This window comes from Mesoplodon mirus (genome assembly GCF_964341445.2).
Source record: "Mesoplodon mirus genome assembly, chromosome: 1".
NCBI classification, from domain to species: domain Eukaryota; kingdom Metazoa; phylum Chordata; class Mammalia; order Artiodactyla; family Ziphiidae; genus Mesoplodon; species Mesoplodon mirus.
This window is the reverse complement of record NC_138976.1, coordinates 46654503-46674101: the sequence shown is the minus strand read 5'-3', so window position 1 is coordinate 46674101 and position 19599 is coordinate 46654503. Positions and strand designations below refer to the sequence as shown.

General features: G+C 46.0%; 1 protein-coding gene across 1 annotated transcript in view; it reads right to left on the bottom strand.

Moving 5' to 3' along the window:
* Nucleotides 1–19599, bottom strand: part of B4GALT1 (beta-1,4-galactosyltransferase 1) — a 46794-nt gene that overhangs the window by 18760 nt on the left and 8435 nt on the right. Inside the window, exon 2 of the mRNA XM_082623314.1 lies at nt 2753–2988. Coding sequence (XP_082479440.1) covers nt 2753–2988 — 236 coding nt within the window. The remainder of the gene's footprint in view (nt 1–2752; nt 2989–19599) is intronic.

The window sequence follows — 19599 nt, the reverse complement described above, 5'->3', positions numbered from 1 at the left end:
GTAGAATAGCACCATTGTGACCCACTGTGGATGGGGGCTGTGGAGGATTTTAAAGTGGCAGGAAGAGGTTCTGTTCTTAAAAACCTGTCTGAGAACCCCTGGACTAGATGTCTCAGGGGCCCCTCCTATTTTAAGCACTTTCTCATCTTAAATGGGGTATGTGTTGGGGGTGGTGGTAAATGAAGCATCAAAATGACAGCAGGGTGTCTGAGACAGGAAGACACTGAGAAGCCTATTTGCTCAACAAATGGTACACAAAGCCCAAGCCAGATGCTATGAACTCCCTTTCTCTTACTATAACAGTAAAACAGAGAACACAGGAAGGTCCTGATTTGTAGACAGGGCACGCTCCAAACGTTTCCCCTCCCACCTCTTTCTTTTCAAGGCTTAGGTTTCCTATCATCACTTTATTATGGGTTCTTTATAGATACCATACAAGATATTCTTCACTGGAAAGGTAGAGCAGACTTCAAGTTTCTTTATGACTTGGTTACCTGAAAGTCAGATCATATTTTCCCAAAGAAATAATCAGGGCAGGGCTGGAGCAGAAGAAATTAGATTAACTGGGGGAGAGGGAGATAAAGAGGAAATTATTCACCAAAGGTGAAAAGTTAACCCTTGGAAGAGAAGGAAAAGATGAAGAAGCAAAAAGACACGAACTGGGGCAGGGGTAGGGGGGATGGGGTGGGGGAGAGACGATGATACTGACAAGACTAGAGGAAAAAAAGACGTAAATGTTACAACGCTTGGTGTCAGTTTATTTCTCTTGTAAAAATAAAATACAGTGTGTGTGTGAAAAAAAAATAATAATAAAGTTAGATGTTGACAAAACTAAACTGTTTTGTTAGGGATGCATGCAGGTTAAAGGAAATGATTGTCAAGAAATGAGGATGGTGTTTAACCGGGAAGAGGGAAGGAGCTTGTGATGAGAAAAGGAGATGGGAGGTTTCTGAGATGCTGACAAGTATCAATACTTTCAGATTTGAGTAGTGGTTATGTAAGTATTCTCTTTTTATTTGTCACATTGACAGTTTTGTTCTGTGCACTTCTCAGTAGGCATATCGTATTTTACAATTAAAAACCTGCATAAAGAAGAAAAAAAAAAGACGTAAATGTTTGAAAAATGAAAAATAAAATACTTCCGATGCTGAGATACATGTGGGAAAAGATAGGAATTGGGGGTGTTTCTCAGTATCCTAGGGAAAGTAAGGAGGTGGGAGGGGAGGAGGTGTTAATGTAGGCCTGCTTTCCCCAACGTTCAATTCACGGAACACTCTTCGTTTGAGATGGTTCTTGGAAAACGACTCTCCAGTCAGATGAGCTCAGGAAACACTATGTGCGGAGTCCTTCTGGAGGCTGTAATGTACACCAGTACACTGAAGGCTCTGCAGGAATGAAACCTGCTTCATGTTGTTCAGTCCAGCATTCCTCAGATGCATTTGGCCTCAGATCTCCATTTCAGAAAGCACACTTTGGGAGAAGCCCCATCTTAGGCAGTGTCCAGTGTTAGCCGGCACAGCAGGGCCACTGGTCCAAGCTGGCTTGCTTAGTTGTTTTGCCAGCTTGGACTGGGGCGGGCAGGAGGAAAGAGCTGGTATAGGACGTTTGGAAATCTGTTATTGGAAACGTGGGGAATATCTATATAAACACGTCGTAGGAATTTAAGATAGTGGCTAAATTTCACTGGTCCAATATTTGTTTTGACTTTATAATTGAAGGGAAATCTCACATTCACCTAAAATACCAGCTTTCTATACATTCGCCTTCTCCCCCCGGGCGCCCACACCAAGTCTTCTTGACCACAGTCACCTAAATTCAAAAACTTGGCATCATCACTAACTATCTTTTACACTCTTTACCCAAGTATATATTTTAATCTAGTTTATATGCCATCCAGACCACAGCTGTCTCTCCTCTGCTCAGGCAGATTTGTGGGAGGCCACCAGATGCCTTGATGAATAAGATCTGACATGGTGTCTACAGTGTATCATTCATCTACTGGTAAAACAACTGTCAAAGAGGGAAAGGAGATGCAGCTGGCGTGGCCTGTTCCTCGTAATCTCTGCTGGCCCCTGGTGCTGGTGGCTTCCTCTTCCAGGCGCTCACTGCCATTGCTTTAATAACGGGCTCCTGAATCTTGCCATGGTCAACACGTGCTCACTGGCATCAGACAAGTGTTCCTTGATGGCAGAGTTTTTCTTAAGCAAGTCTTCTGGTCCAAGGAAGGCCCACCAAGTCCCTCAACTTTGATAGAAGCTGTCAACTGCTAGTAATCTTACTACTCAAGCTAACTTACTACAAGCAGACCCAGAGTTTATCTTGAAATGAAATGGACACTGGACCTTTTAGAAATGGAAATGCATCCTGTCTCTTCAGATGAATTTCAAGGGAATTTGGTATATAGATAAGTTAGATGTGTTATTCCAGCTGGGAGATTATAGTCTAAAGATAGGAATTTAGGTATTCAGGATAAACTTGAAATACCAAAGTTATACTCTTGGGAAAAAAAAAAACAACAAAACAACACTGTATGGCATTTAGCTCATTTGCACCAAGATAAGGAGGGGGGTGGTGGTGGTAGTGGAGTCGCAAAATGCCAGATGTCTAAAAAATCACTTCCATTCCTTCACCCCTCATTACTCACATATTTGAGTACACAAGCACGTGCATGCACGCACACACACACACACGCACGCACATGCACACACGTGTACGCTCCTTCCCTCCCTCCCTCCATCTTCCCAGACCTCACCTGGTTGATAACATAGATGCCATAGTCCAACTGCTGACGCTGTAGGATTGGGTGCAAATAATACAGCCAGTACTTGAGGTGTTCCTGCCGGTTGCGGAACGGAATGATGATGGCCACCTTGTGAGGAGAGATGCAGTCCTTGGGGGTATAGCGACCACCCACCTTCACCTTCGGGTTCTGTTCCTCCACAAGCTTCAGGTCCACAGGTATGTTAAACTCAATCAGCATGGGGCCGACTAGAGAGGTGGAGGGAAGGAGAAGATATCAGGCCACAGGACTCTGCAGGTGGCCAGGCCGCTACCTCTGGAAGCATCTCCTCCTGGGAGGCAGTGTGGCTGTGGAAAAGGCACTCAGGCCCAGCACTGGGTACTGTGTCCAGAACTAGCGTGACTGACCATCCCAGGAAACCCTTCAGTATCAGGCAAACTCAGACAGCTGGTCACCCTCTGAAGCACTTCACCTTCCTAGGACCCACTCCTCTCAGACTCTATGTTGCTCAACTGAAAAATGGAAATGGAGTAATTCCTGCTCAGACTTCCTGACAAGCTGTAGTAAGGATCAGAGAGCACGGCTGAGAAAGCACTTTGTCAGAAATCCTGAGGTTGAAACTCTGCCACCTCCCAGCTGTGTGGCCTTGGACAAATGACTTACATTATCTCTCTGAACCTAACCTAGTCGGGGGAAAGTGTGCATGTGTGTTGGGGAGGCCCCTGTGGAGGAAATGAGCCTGAAATTACAAGGCAGCAGAGAGTGGCATGAGTGACCCATGTCTCAGGAATGGAAGTGATGCACAGATGAAACAAACTCGACGGGGAGGGACTGGAGGAACTAAGGGGAAGCAGAGAGAAGAAACAGCCAGAACAAACATCAAAGAAGAGTGCTTAGAATAAGCAGGGGATGAAGAAGGGAGGAAAAGTCAGGGGCAACTCCAAAGTTTCTGGCCTAGAAGAACATGGCTCGAAATGAGAGAACTAAGTTAGTAAGAGAGCTCTGGGCTCAGAAGACAAATTGATGAGACGTGGATGGCGGCTTGTGAGGTAGTGGCAGGTTAGGAGTAGAGGAAAAGGCAAGGGTGAAGATCCAGATACAGGCATGAAAGTCCCCGTCTCCTAAGTAGAAACAGGTGGAGCTGAGAGAGGACCTCACTCCTCCAAGTCTGACGACCACCCCTGCCACAGCACACGTGGGGAGGGCAGGAGAAAGATGACTAGCCCAGGGACACACAGGGAATTGGGAACAGAGTCAACACTTGAACCCAGGTCCCCAGTATTCCCTGTAGGCCAGACTTTCTCAAAGTGGGTTCCAGGAGACACTATTCCCAGTGAGATGCTCAATGGAAGAACACGTCCCCTGGTCAAATAAGTTTGGGAACGCTGCATACTAACTCTTGCTTCTGGAAAGTCATAATGCATACCAAAAGCTCTGAGAAGCTGTGCAGTCAATAAGTTCACTTCATCTATCCCACCACTTCCTAAACTTATTTGGCCATAGAATCATTCTATCAGGGAACATACTTTAGGAACCGTTACTCTAGCATAACCAGCTTTACCTATGGAGTAAACTATCCACAGGAACAAAGGAAGGAAACTAAACACTATAGAACAGAAGCCAGACCCAGACCACAAACTCAGAGCAAGTTCACCTGAAACATGCTGGTGAGAACCACCCAGGGTCCAGTGTGCAGCCCTCTGTTGCCCTGTTTGTTTGTCAATAGTATGTAGCTCTCCAAGCCCCTCTTGTCTTCAGGGATCACTCACCCTCCTGAAATGAGGCAGCCCAAGAAAAGGAAGCTGTGACTCTCGCTCCCCTTGCCTGTCAGCAGGTATGGACCTGCATCTCCTCCTCCTCTCCCCTCTCCTGGATCCCCAGGACTCCTCACACCTTCCCTCCCTCTGATGCTGACCCAGTTCTATCATCACAGCACCCACTCACATAAGTCCATTTTCTTCTGAGACACAGCTCTGATCCTATCACTTTCCTGCTAAAACCCTCTGATGGCTCTAAGGCTATAGCCTTGGACAAGGTAGGGCTAAGCCTCTTAGCTTGGCAACAAGGCCCTTCAGTCTCAGCTCTACTCTCCTTCTCGTTCCTATAAACTGTGCCTATGCCCACACTTTTCCCTTTGCCAGAGACGCTCTTCCCTCTTTCCTCTAACGTCATTGAGAGACTAGGATCTTAAAATCGAAGGCCCAGTCTGGCCTTGTCCTTTTGCTCTCCTCATTCCCACAGAGCTCAGACGGCAGACCCTGTGCGGCAGGAAGGGGGTCTTCAGGGATCAAAAGCCCTAGTCTCTGCCTGGCCGTGCACCTCGGTCTCTGGAGGAACAGAGGCCTCACAGTTCAGTCCCTGACATGACTGCCTGCTGACCCAGCTCCAACCTCCCAGGGTGCCCTCAGGTGAGTAGGTACTATGTCCCAGAACCAAGTAAGGGGTCTGCCTGGCCATTGTCTCTACAGAAAAATGTGAGGAGTGTGAACACATTCTATCATCAGAATCATGTGAAGTAATCAGTAAAAATATGGACTCTCAGGCCTCTCCCCTAGAGAACCTGACTCGGTAGATCTTGGGAAGGACCCACGTAAATAACAAGGAGCCCAAGGGATTCTTATTGGGCAAGATGGGCAGAGGGGAGCCGGACCGCCCATCTTCACAAGCCTTGGGTCCTTCATGGAGGGAGCCCTTTCCCACAGGGTCCAGCAGGCCTGGGTTGCTCTAGTCCCCAAGCCTGGGCCAAGCCTTCTGGGAGACCCTGCTGCACAGGGCACTTGTAAAAAACATGAAAAGAAGATCTGTCATTGGGCTCTTCTCACTTCAGAAGGCCCCACGACATCTGCACCCCATCCCCAGCCTGCCCCACCTTTGGTTCTGAAGATGCTGCTAAACATAACTCCACTTTGGGGAACCCAAGAGGCATCTGGACTGTCACTCTACGAAACTTCTCACAACATCTGAAACCAGCCCAGAGAACAGGAATTCACACTTGGTCTGCCCACCCTCCCTGGAGCAGACACCTGCAGGCTAGAAGCGTCTTAATTTCGCCCCTTCAGCAGTTCCAGAAAGATGGTCCTGAAGTAGAGTTTCCTGGTCAGGAGAAAGGCTGCCTGGGTCCTAGTTCAGCTCTATAAAGTGACTTGTTGGATGATCTTTGGGCGACTACCAGCCACTCTCAGGATACTGGCTTCCATTTGCAAACTGCAGGGATTGGAACTCACATGAACACTTATTTAACCTCACCACCACCGCCACCACCTATGGCCAATCCTCTTCTGCTCCAGAGTTCCTTCAGCAACTGATAACACTGTCTACCGAATTATGGGAGCTGATAACCTGGGTGGTCCATCTTCCATCCCCCTCCTCTTCCTTCAGCCCCCGCATAGGGGTTAACAGCATGTGACCGTCCATCCACGGGAGCCTACTCAACCATCAAGCCAGAGTCTTTTCTGAAGAGTTTGTTTAACGTAAACGTTTTCTGTGGTGTGTCAAGGCCACTTTCAATTCATTTCAATCAATACTTTCTGGACACCTACTGTGTGCCAGGTGGTGTGCCAGGTCAGGGAGGTGGGAGGTGATGGGATGGACAGGACAGTTCCTGACTTCAAGGAGCCCCCTGCTGAGCGTGGCAGGACCCACGTGAAAACTACCCTGGTTCAAGGCTGTCCGAGGGACTTGCTGCCCCAGTGGCTCCGCGCAGAGCTTGATCACTGAACAGCCTCTTTCTCACTCCCCTACTCCTCCCTGTGCCCTCTCACAACCCTGCCCTGTCTCCCACACATCTAGGGCACCCTGACCCCCATCTTGTCCTTCTTGCCCAATCTGGCAATTCTTTTCACTGCCTTCTCTCCTTGAAGCTGCCACCGCTCTGAGAACCCCCCCAGTTCACACCGCTGAGATGGGTCAGTGCTTGGCAGCTGTGGTGGCCCCAGACCCAGGGCTGAATGCTTTCCTGGGGCCGGCGCTAGCCGGGAGGCCTCCCTGCATGCCTGGCACACCTCCTGCCACGAGGCAGGGGACATCCTTCGTGGCACACCTGGCTTTGCCCTAATTAGAAAGTCCAAAGAGCTCAGACTCCAAGAGGGCAGTGACCAGCTCTGCCTAGAACCACACAGACCTGCCAGCAGGTCTCAGAGCCACCGCGGGGGCCTCGGGAGAGGCGTGGGGGAGGAAGCAGAGGGCTGAGGCTTCCTGATGGTCCTCGTGCTGAGCCAAGGCCCCCTTGCTGTGCAGCGCGTGGCGCGTGCTACCACAAGCCCTCGGCCCTGCTGGGCCAGCTTGTGTGTTTTCTTGGCTCTAAGAGCTGGGAAGCAGGGTTACATAAGCAGATGAGCAGATGTGAGCCTGTCCTCGGCTCCCCCCACTAAAGCCCTGCCACGTGGGCCTCTCAGCTGGGAGTCTAGGTCACAGCCTTGCATGTAAGTCGCTCAATAACTTCAATGTGTGAACTCAACTCAGACAGATTCCACTGCTCCCTCGCCCAACATGGCAAACCCAACACACATATGCCCCTCCATCAAAAGTCCTGTGAATCCAGAGCCAGCCCAGCACAGACTCCCTGCCTCACTTCCATGCTGGCTGAACCACTCGTTCATTCCTCTAGTCTCAGCCAGAGGCTGGAACATCTAGCCACTGCTTCCCAACTGACCAGCCAATGGGTCAAGACAGTCCCTGGCCTATTGTGGAGTGGTGACAATGTTTCATGAGCCTGAGACAAGATGGTCAAAGATAATGTAAGTGGTCCTTCATTAAGCTCAATGTAATCAATATATCAGAATGCTCATTCTTCCAAGATGAAGTGCTTCTTACTCTTTAAATGTTAAAATCCCCTTTCTTTTTTTTTTTTTTTTTTTTTTTTTGCGGTACGTGGGCCTCGCGCTGTTGTGGCCTCTCCCGTTGCGGAGCACAGGCTCTGGACGCGCAGGCTCAACGGCCATGGCTCACGGGCCCAGCCGCTCCGCGGCATGTGGGATCTTCCCGGACCGGGGCACGAACCCGTGTCCCCTGCATCGGCAGGCGGGCTCTCAACCACTGCGCCACCAGGGAAGCCCAAAATCCCCTTTCTTTTATGAAATGATCACAGTGGATTTTGATGCTGGATTTATCTTTTTTAATTTAATTTTTTTAAAAAACCCTTACTTGCAGCCATGGGTCAGGTCTCCAAGTTTTAAAAAACTTTTTTTCTTGAGCAATGAAATTCACTGATCTGGGAACTAGACAATGCCCAGAGCTTTGTGGTTCAACAAGCTGAGATGTTGAAATCTCTTCCTTGGTCAAGCCTCAGACCTAACAGTATGGCATAGCCCCCCTTCAAGCCATCCCTCCCACTGCCCACCCCTCAGCCCCACTACAGTGTTGTTCCTCAGGCTCTTGTGGGTGAGCCGTTTTTCTCTGTACCAGTCTTCCAATGGCCAGATGTATGCTGGAAGCCAAGCCAGGCACTACTAAATCCCCAGGCTTGGGAATGACAGTTGTCTGCAGTGGTCCCACCAACTCATGATGCCCCTTGTAACCCCTTACACTAAAAATGAGAAGCACCATCTACTGCATGGGGCTCATCCCAAATCTTCTCCCCAGTCCTTCAGGGAAGAGAAGCTCTCCAGAATTCTCCAAGGACTTCCTTATCACCAATCCAACAGCTGCCTGGCCTCAGCTCAAACATCACCTCCCCTAGGAAGCCTTCTCAGACCACTCAAGGTTGGTTCTTACTTTTCCTCCGCCTTCTTTAAACACTCATAGCACCACATCCATTCAACCATGCACCTGGTTAGCACACACCACATGCCAGTTGGTGCCAGGCATGCAGCAGCGGGGTTGGGTTAAGAAGAGGTGTTTGCTCTTGGCAGGGGGGAGACCAGCAAAACAAACAATGATGGTGAGGGTGACAGTGGTGAGAACAGCTGAAATGGCACAAAGGAAGGGGAGTCAACTCCGGGGCCAGGGAACAGAGTCAAGAAAAGCTTTGCAGAGAAGCAGCTGACTCCACTGGGCCCCTCAGCTCCTCTCTGGGAGAAGAGATGTGAGTGTCCACTTGGCTGCCATGGACACGGAGTACGCCAACAAATCTGAGCTGAGTGAATGGTGCACAGCTATTCTCCCTGCCACCAACACAAGCAACCAAGAGGATTTCAATAAACCTCGAGAAAACCTGATGGAGGAGCACAGGACAGAGAGCCACCAGATGGGACTGCTCAAGGCTCACGTTAACCATGTCTTATTGGGTTTTAAAATCTAAATCACAAAGGCTTCAAAAGTACTGGAAATGATTTATTTCTTAAACCAGATGTTCAGGGTATTTTTCTTTATACCTTTCGGTATATCTTTAAAACTGAACAATAAATATTTAAAAATATAACCCAAGGACAACAATTGTGACCCCTCCTTCATCCCTTTCTCAATAAAGAAGTGCCTTCCAAAATAAAGACTTCAAAACATACAACTCCGTGACCAGAAAACAGGAATAATCTATTCCAAAGGCTGACTTGATATGCCTTGGGTACAGTGCGTGCAGAGTACAATTTCAACACCCACTGTTCTTTCTGCCAACTCACCATCCAAGCCACTGTTAGACCCTGGGGGGAAAAACTTTTTCAACAGGAAGCAGAGCACATTTGTGGTCTCAGAACCCTGCATTTGGGGGCACAGAGAAAAACAAAGTATTTGCTCAAAAAATAAAAGAGCCTGCCAGAGGAAGGCTGCAGAGCAGAGCCCAGGTGGCCAAGGGGAAGCTGGACCAATCAGGCATAGTGGGGCCAGCTGCTCCTCTGTCCATCTCTGTGCTGAGGCGCGGCCCTGCCGTGTGCCTGGACTGCCCCACTGTGTAGGTCTTCCAAAATATGACCTGCAAGTGACCCGGCGAGGAATGAACCTCAGGGGAACTGCCTTTTCTTGTGCACTGCTCTCGCTCCCATTAAATTCTCACCCAGCCTTCAAACAAGGGCCAAGCACCCTCACTCGCTTTATTGAATTTGCTTTCAAGATACTGTTGAGGTTTCCATCTATTGCAGAGGTTCTCAAATTGTGGAGTACACAAAGAATTATCTGGGGAAGCGTGTAAAACTGCAGGTTCTTGGATCCTCCTCCCCAGAGCTTTTGATGTGCTAAGTCTGGGGCTGGGGTCCCGGACTCTGCCTTTTTACAAGTACTCTATGTAGCTTTAATGAAGGTCCCTAGAGTATATTTTGAGAAACGCTGGTTTACAGGCTCACCTGTTCACCACCACCTCCCTCCCACCCCCATGAAGCTCTTTAAGAGTGAGGCACCAAGAAAAACAACTTACTGTGTATGGCTGCTCTCTGACGATGTTTCACTTTTGGCTTTTGCAAAGGGACAGATGTAATAGCTATTCTGGGCTGCAGCGCTTGAATAATCTACATTTTAACTCTTCCCGAATCTTAACTTTTTAAGCCACATTTTCTCTTTCTCTGGTTTTAATTTATTTATGTTGACCCTTTTTATGGTGCGTATTCTTATAAGTTACCTCAAAAACCTTTGTGAAGTAGGTAAGGGAACAGTCCTTCAAAGTTCAAACTTTGAACTTCAAAGCTTTCTCCAACTCCCTCAAGCCAACTGGTCCCTTCTCCAGATGCCTACAAACACCCTTTACGTATCAACATCACAACCTTCACAAGCACGCATCCAAGCCCCCCTGCCAGTCTACCTCCCTGCTTCTTCCAGCAGACCCTCGTCTCCTTGAGGGCAGGAGTTGTACACCATTCCTTTTTGTACTTTGGACAGTTTCTGGCAGAACAGGCTGCACAAATGTGTGGTGACCCCACAGCACTTATTCAACTACGAGGTAAGAACGTGAACTAGCAGAATAGGGAACCATCTTGCCTACGTGATGCTTGAGAACCTAGATTGCTGTCCTAAGTACACTACTACACCCAAGGCGACCAAGGGCAAGAACACTGTCCTTTCCGGGCTCCAAAGATGCCTTTGGTTTCCAGGTATAGCACCTGATTCATGATCTACAGGCACATCCCCTGCCCTCAATTTTAAATACGTTTCCTCCAGATTCTAGACCTATAATTTGAGACTGTGTGGCAGTGGACAGCCTAACCTCCTAATGAAAATGTTGCTATTTCCTCACCTAAACCTCACACTGCCACAGCAAACAGGCATTTCACCAAATGTCACTTGTTCCTTGAGAGAATAACCCCAAATCTCAAAGTCTAATATGGGTCATTAAGATCACCAGAAAAGCCTTGGGTGGTCACTCAGTCCAGGATCCTGTTAGCAAGGGTACCAAGGCCTAAACCTAAGGGAGCAAAGTCAAGGTCAGATTCCATCACCTCGAAGGGTCAGGATCCACCCTGAAACAGACCCGTGGATAATCCTGGCAGACCAGGGCTGGAGGGACCTCGAGAATTATATTTCAGCCCCAGCGTTACATATAAGGGAAACTGAAGGCCAGAGAGACTAACAGGCTTCCTCAAGGACACTCCTGGATTTGCAAAAAAGCCGTCCTTATCTTTTCCTTATTAATCCTTTAGGGTTCTGATGTTCACGGATGCATCTACACAGCAGACAACAGATGACAGCTCACGTGCCCCTCTACTCTCCCTCCACTGCGCCCATGGGGATTCTGTCTCAGAATCCTAGGGTTCAGAATCCGTGGGGATTCCAGTAAGCCACCAACTGATCCAAGGAGCCTAAAAGTGAACCTGATGTGACATCACTGATCTAAACCCTTCTCAAGTGCATTTCTATACATACATGGTCATGGCTCAGAATTCAAGGGGGTAGTAGAAACAAGGATAGAGCGCTGGGAAACCCAGGGAGACCCCAGAACTCGGGGCATAACAGTACATGTCTGTCCTGGGGTGATCCAAGGTTTCCACCAGCAGTGGAACCACAGAGATGCAAGGCCTGAGGTCAAGAAGCAGTGCCCAGGGATCGAGGCTTTTAAAGCCCAGTAAACAGGGGAAAAACTGTTTGTCCTCTGGGGAAAAACTGTCCCAGGAGGGATTTCTGCTTTGTTTGGTTCCGGCCCAAACGCAGATTTCCTCCTCACCCAGCACTTCTCCTGACTGGCTGCCCTCCCTCCACTGGAATTTGTGAAAACTGCGCCTACCCACAGTTATCACTACCCGGAAAGGCTCGGGAGGCCAACTTGCCTGGAAATTAGCCCCAGGATGATAGCGCTGTATATCTCGCCCCTTAGAACTAGAGCACTTCTGGAAAGGATGATTTGAGCTTCTCAGGAAGGATTAGATGATACAGGCCTGGGCGTTATTTTAAGACCTTCCTCTGCAGGCTGAGGCAGCCTCCCAGTCCCCTCCGAGTCCTGCACTCTCTGCCTGGGGTCAGTCAGCAGCAGGTGGGCCCTGGGCCTGCCAGGCCCAGGATGGCCAGAGCCACACTTACCTCCATTCCTTTCCTGATTACTTTCCCCTCCTCAGGATGCTGTGGGAGAACACTTTGCTCTGTACCTTCTTAGGCCATTTGTTAGAAAAGATGTAGAAATTGGACACATAGTTCTATAGGAACCAAATGCAATTTTCAAGGGAAGCAGCATGGTAGGAAAGGTCACAGACCAGGATTCAAATCCCGGCTCCACCTCTGAAAAGCCACAGGCACGTTTCATAACCTCTAAACCTTGTCTGCAATATAGCACAGTGCCTAACACACAGTAGGTCTACAACATGTATTTGCTGAGTGAATATATGAATAAATACTTGCGTACGGGCCTTACACTCTAAGAGGCAAAGTCATTCTTAATAGAATTTAATAGAGGTTAAAGGTCATAAGACAGACTGCTGAGGAGAATCAGCAGAGTTAAGTTATATAGTTTAATGATACAGTTAAATTATACGTGCTCTTCAATTTTCTTTTACTACAAGGACATTCTTGGGACAACTGACAAAATCTTCATAAGGTCTGTAGATGAGATAATAGAAAATTTTCAACGTTGATTTCCTGATTTGATCATTATACTATGGTTATATAAAAAATCCTTGTTTTTAGGGGTAAAGGGGCATGATTTGGAATATCACACAGGCACAACCATGGAGAGAGAGAAGAAAAAGCAAATATAGTAAAATGTTAACATTTGGGGAATTTAGGGGGATCCAGAGGATATCCAGAAACTCTTTGTATAATTCTAGCAACTTTTCTGTAAGTTTGCAGTTATGTCAAATTTTTTTAAATTGAAAAAAAAGAAAAAGCAGATCTGGGTTAAAAAAAATAGAATCAAAATGAGCTATAAAAAATACCATTTACATAAGTTAAAAATACATATATACATATACTGTATGATCCATTTATATGGCCTTCTCAAAAAGACAAAACAACAGTAATGATCAGTGGTTAACAGGGGTGAAGGGTGAGAGGAAAATGTGACTACAGGGGGATTTTGGGGGGTGACAGAACTATTCTGCATCTGGATCATGGCGGTAGTTTTATATATATGTATATATACACACATATATAAATTCATAGAACTATAAACCAAAAAAGGGCCAATTTTACTGTATGTTAATCTAAAAAATTGAATTTAAATTAAAAATTGCATATATATGAAGCAGTGGCTCCCATTTAGCAAGAGCAAAAACAGATACACATTAAACACTTTAGAATCGCTGCCCATGGTGGGGTTGGGAAATGGAAGTGGGAATGAGGATAAAATAAAACAAGCAAATAAGGCAAGAGAGTCCTTGATGATAATAGGCATGAAATAAAAAGTTGGATGTCTGGATGGAAAGGAAGAAAAGAAGGAAGAAAAGACACAAGGAAATAAATAGGGGAGTGATGGAGGCTGGAGCTGGATGTGTCCTTCCAGGGCTGTACAAGGGAGAAAGGAACCCTGACCGCTGGACCAGACCAAGGTCCCTGAAGGAGTTCTGCAACACTGTGGGGATGCGTTCGTCAGCCTGACAGCCTGGCACCATCCAACCTTAGAGTACAACTCACCTCCCTGCTGTGACTTCTGACTTAGCAGCTGCCTGATTATACTATGGCTTCCCTTACAGTGCTGCCAGCAGCCAGAGAATTCTAAGCCACCTGACAGTTACAATCTTGCAGTAGTGCAGAGATTTAGCATTCCAGCGTGTAAATAAGTTTTATTACTGAGTCAGCTGACCCTCTGATCAGTTTTGGAGCCCTGCCTGCATTTCTGGATCTGCAGTGCTGGTTCCAAGTACATCCTTCTCTCTCCCACTAGAACCAGACCTTGGACTGTGGAAAGCCTGCTGCCCTATAGGCCACCTGGGCAGTCAGCCAGCCATGCACTCCTAGCAATACCTCTCTGGCATCAAGACCTCTTTAAGTGCAGCCAGTTCCAATTTCTTCCTCTAAGAAGTGGAGATAATAATGTGTTCTCTTTACATGGTAAATGAGATAACACATATACATTCCTATCACAGCTTAGCACTAACAGATGTTCAGTAAGCATTATGTCGTACTAAGAGATGTTCAATAAATATTACTCCGCCTTCTCCCCTGACTCCCTAGAACTTCAAAGCCTACAGATTATTACAACTCTATAATCACAAGCAGCTAAAATTTCACATTTCTATTCTAAGCCACCAGTATAAGTGATATATTTGAAAAAAGAGTCCGGGACCTCAAAGGGTCCTGTGGGTATGATACAAGGCTTCTTACAACATATGAGGGTTGAACAGTGATTCTGTTCATCTTTTACTGTCAGGGACAAGTACTAAAATGTTAAAGAACCAGCTTAGAAAAGAATACAGGGCTTTCCTGGTGGCGCAGTGGTTAGGAATCTGCTTGCCAACACAGGGGACACGGGTTCTAGCCCTGGTCCGGGAAGATCCCACATGCCGCGAAGCAACTAAGCCCGTGCGCCATAACTACTGAGCCTGCGCTCTAGAACCCGTGGGCCACAACTACTGAAGCCCGCACGCTTAGAGCCCATGCTCCACAACAAGAGAAGCTACCGCGATGAGAAGCCTGCACACCACAACGAAGAGTAGCCCCTGCTCACCGCAACTAGAGAAAGCCCATGCGCAGAAACGAAGACCCAACGCAGCCAAAAATAAATAAATTTTTTTTAAAAAAGAAAAGAATACAAAAGAAAATTTTTACAATCTTGGGATGATGAAGACCTTCCTAAGTGCAAAACAACCTGAAGTCATAAAGGAAAAGACAGACTTAAATACATAAAACTTTTGTATCATCAAAGAAACCAGAGGTAAAATTAAAAGACACATGACACATGAAGATCATATTTGCAAATGATATATAATAAAGGAGTAATATCCATAATATTAAAAACTCCTAAAAACTTATTTCAAAAACTAATAGAAAAATGGGTAAAACTATTAACAAGTAATTTACAGAAGAAATACGAATGGCCAACTAACACATGAAATTTGCTCAACACCATCAGTAATCAGAGAAACAAACTAAAACAAGATACCACATTTGACCATCATATTGACAAATGTAAAAAGACTGATAACATCCTGTGTGGGAAACAGGCACCTCTCATACACTGCTGATGAGGCTAAATTGGAGGGCAATTTGACAGTATGTATTAAAATGTTAAAAGTACGTGATCTTTAGATCCCAAATCAATAACCTAACCTTCCACCTTAAAAAGGGTTTTAAGAAAAAGAAAAGCAAACTACACCCAAAGCTAAAGCAAAACAGAAGGAAGAAGATAATAAAGATTAGAGCAGAAATTAATGAAATAGAGAACAGAAAAATAATAGAGAAAATCCATGAACCCAAAGTTGGTTCTTTGAAAAGATCAACAAAAATGCCATACTTTCGGCTAGACTGACCAAGAAAAAAAAAAGAGAGAAGACCAAATTATCAAAGTTGGGAATGAAAGCAGAAATATTCCTAACAACCTTAGAGTAATAAAAAGGATTATAGGGAATACTATGAATAACTGTATGCCAACAAATTAGATGACTTAGATGAAGTAGACAAATTCCTAGGAAGACACAAACTACCAAAACTGGCTTAAGAATAAAAAGAAAATCTGAATAGACCTATAACAAATAAAGAAATTGAATCAGTAATCAAAAAGCTTCCCACAAATAAAAGCCCAGGCCCAGATGGTCTCACAAGTGAATTCTACCAGAAATTTAAAGAAGAATTAATACAACCCTCACAAACTCTCCCAAAAACTGAAGAGGAGGGAACACATCCCTACTTATTCTGTGAGGCTGTGTTACCTTGATACCAAATTCAGACAAAGACATCATGAGAAGGATGAGAAGGAAAACTACATATTTATTTGCCAATTATGCCTCAATAAAGCTGGAAAAAATCCCTATAGATCAATGTCTCTTATGAATAAGAATTCTCAACAAAAATATTAGTAAACTGAAGCAAGCAGCATATAAAAAGGATGACACACCACAACCAAGTGGGATTTATCCCAGGGATTCAAGTTTGATTTATACCTGAAAAACACCATATCAATAGAATGACAAATGACAAAAACCACATGATCATCTCAACAGACACAGAAAAGCATTTGACAAAACACATCAACGCCTATTCATGATAAAAAACACTCAACAAACTAGGAACAGAAGGGAACTTCCTCACCTGATAAAGAGCATCTGCAAAAATCCCACTGCTAACATCACACTTAAAGACTGAATGTGAAAGACTGAATGTTTTCCCCCTAAGATCAGAAACAAGACAAGGATGTCCTCTCTTACTGCATCTATTCAACAATGTGCTGGAAGGTCTAACCAGGTCAGTTAGGCAAGAAAAAGAGCTGCTGTGAGAGTTACTGAAAATAATGCATATGTAGTACTTTTCCCACACTTGGCATGTCAGTAAGTGCTGAGTAAGCATTACCTGTTGTGGGAGTGGTTGATGTGATTATTGCTGGAGCCTAGAACCCAAGATTCACAGCAGCTCCCACTGACTGGGTTTTCAAGCTGACCAATTTACTTGTGACTTGGGGCCTAAAAACTGGAATTGCTGGAAGGGTCAGCTGGGTGTGGATTTGTCCAGTAACTGACTCAATCCTGGCTCAGGGTCCACTGACAGTCACCCAGCTCTACACGGCTGGCCCACCTGCGGCCAAGACATTAAGCTGTATTAGGCAGGAGTACAAGGCTACATCAGAATTCCCAGGCAGGAAGAGACTCTGGAGAATATCCAGGCCAACCCCCTCATCTCGTTTTATAGATGCGCAAAGTGAGGCCCAGTGAGAGAACATGACTTCTTTCAGATCACTCAGTAGGTTGGTGTCAAAACTGAACTTCAGGGCTTGGCATCCTGGCTTCCATCACCAGCCCCTGGGTAGAGTAAAGACAGGTGATCTACAGGCCTGTGTCTTAGGTTTTCTAACAACACAGTGGTATAGGCCACTGGGCAGACCAGCCTAAGCCCACCTATGTCCAGCCCTCATTTTTTTTTTTTAACACAGCCCTTTTCTTACCCCCTGAGACTCCACCAAATATCCAATGCTCCCTCCAGCTACTCTCTCCGAACAATCAGCTACATATAATCTATGATGGCCACTCCCCAGGACACTGACGAACAATGGCCATCTGGAGAAGGGAAGGCTCTGGACGACCACAGAATCCTGGCATGCCTAAGACACGGCAACCTGCACTCCAAGTTCCCAGTGTTGTGGATTCAACAAGATGGAGGCTTCTCCTTGTGGCCTGGGGTCTGTTCAGATCAGCCAGGCCAATATCTCTACCAAACTATGGCTCCAGGCTAAACCCTGTCCCTGTCCCTAAACAGTCTCAGACCTCTTCCTCCTCCTCTTCACTGCCCCAGGGCAGCGGGAAAAAACTCCATTCGAAAAAACTTCTACCCTGCAGTCTACTGCAGTGTTGAATGTATGCCTTTGCTGCCCAAGGGGATGCATTGATCAAAAGACAAAGTACTGCCATTACCAAGTACCTCATCTCATCCAATCCTCTTATCAAACCTCTGAGGTAGGAATTATCTCTCCACTTTACACAGGAAGGAATTCTTGCCCTGGGTCCCCCAGGAACAAGATGCTTGACAGTAGCTCTGGCCCAGTTCCAAATGGACCCCTGAGAGTACCCTGTTAAGTCACAGCTGATTGCTGAGGAATGCAGCAGAAGACAGGACACATGGAGGGGCTACAAGATGAATGGAGCAGCTGTCACAGGTTGAATGCACTCCATCTACTGAGTCTGTAAACCTTTGGTCACTGAAATCACTAGCTCTAAAGCCATTCCTACATTTATGCAAGTAGCAGGCTCCTGTTTGTCTACAAAAGAGGCATGTGCATGGGAGGTGGCTACAGGGACAGAAACGGCAATTCATGTTTGCAGACCTTGGGCTACTGATCAACTTACTTATACCCAATATAATTTAAAGGCCTTTCTTCATTTGGGCCCCATGTCTGGATCCCATAAACCAGGGCTGTCAGATCAGAGTTCGTCCACATGGGGTAAATGGTCAGGTGCCCAGGCTAACCCATTAGAGTCAAACATGGGTTCTGCATGCAGTGTTTCCAGCAACCAACCTGCAAAGTTTTAGATCAACAACATTTTAAAGCCAGGCTTTTAAAGCTAGGATCTGTCCACAATCTACAGGTTTGGCTCCACAAATAAAGGAAGAAGGAAAGGTCCTTATGCTGTGTAAATCAACGTTTTGGGCAAAGGTGTGTGAAGTGTAGAAAGAGCCACCACTAAGGCTCCTTTGTGGATACCCAGTAACCTCAGCAGGAACTGCCCAGAAGCAATGGCTTGTAGGAAAAGCCTCATGTCCAGAGCAGGTGCAGTGTCCTACACAGGGAACTTCACACACACTCACACACAGAGAGCTGAGAGTATAAGGGTGAGACTCCAGATAAATCTGACTCTCTCTTGGAAACCACACTCTTTAAAAGCCTATATCCCTGGCCCTGGAATTTACAATTTAGGGCCTGTGGATTATTCCAGCCCTCCAGGAAAGCAAAGTGGCAGTGTGAACCAGTGTCCTAAAGATGACCATATCTTCTGGCCTGGAAATTCCCCTCTAGGAATTTATCCCCAGGAAATAATTCAACTGAAGCAAGGAGCTACATGCAGCAAAGATGTTCAAGATGATCTGTGATGGTGAAACGTGATGTTGAATGCTAAGGGAATAGCCATAAGGATTTTAGACAGCAGCTACTAAAGATAATTCTGATAATTATAAGCAACATAACAGTTTATAAGATAATGTTGAACAAATACAGCAGAAGGTAAAATAGTTCACACTATGGTTGCAACAGTGTAAAACATGTATGCATTTGGAAAGTAATGGCAAGTTTTGTTACCGTGATAGATGCATGTTTTGTACAATGGTAGGGAGTAAAATGATACATTTTTAAACATTTAATGTGGTGACATCGCATTTTCAATTGAAAACGGAAGAAGAAGAAGAAATCCTACAAAGCAAATGCCAAAATCTTCACAAATAAGAACTATTAGTACTACCAATAAAAGACAACATATATTTGGAGCTTATTCTGTGTTAGGCACTGTTTCAGGCCCTCTTGTCCCTATTAACTTCACAACATCTATGAGGTACTTTTATTATCCTCATTTTACAGGTGAGAGCAGTGAGGCACGGGGAGGATAACAACTTTCCCAAATCACACAGCTAGTCAGCATGACAGAAAGGAACACTACCCACGCCATTTCAAAGGTCACCCACCTAAAAATCTTTATGCCTACTTAAACAGAGATGACAAAATCTTCAGCAGAAGCCTCACCACAAGACCCCTGAAATGGGTAGTGGGTAATGAGCCTCACAGGAACTCTCAGAGGGCTTTCACGTTGCAGATATGACTAGGATTTGCCTCCACCCCAGCCTAGACTCCAGGAGGAACAAGAGGAAGGGCACTAAAGACCAACAGGTTGAGCATGACTCAAACTTCAGAGAGGGGAGAAGGGACCAAGGCAGTCGGGGTT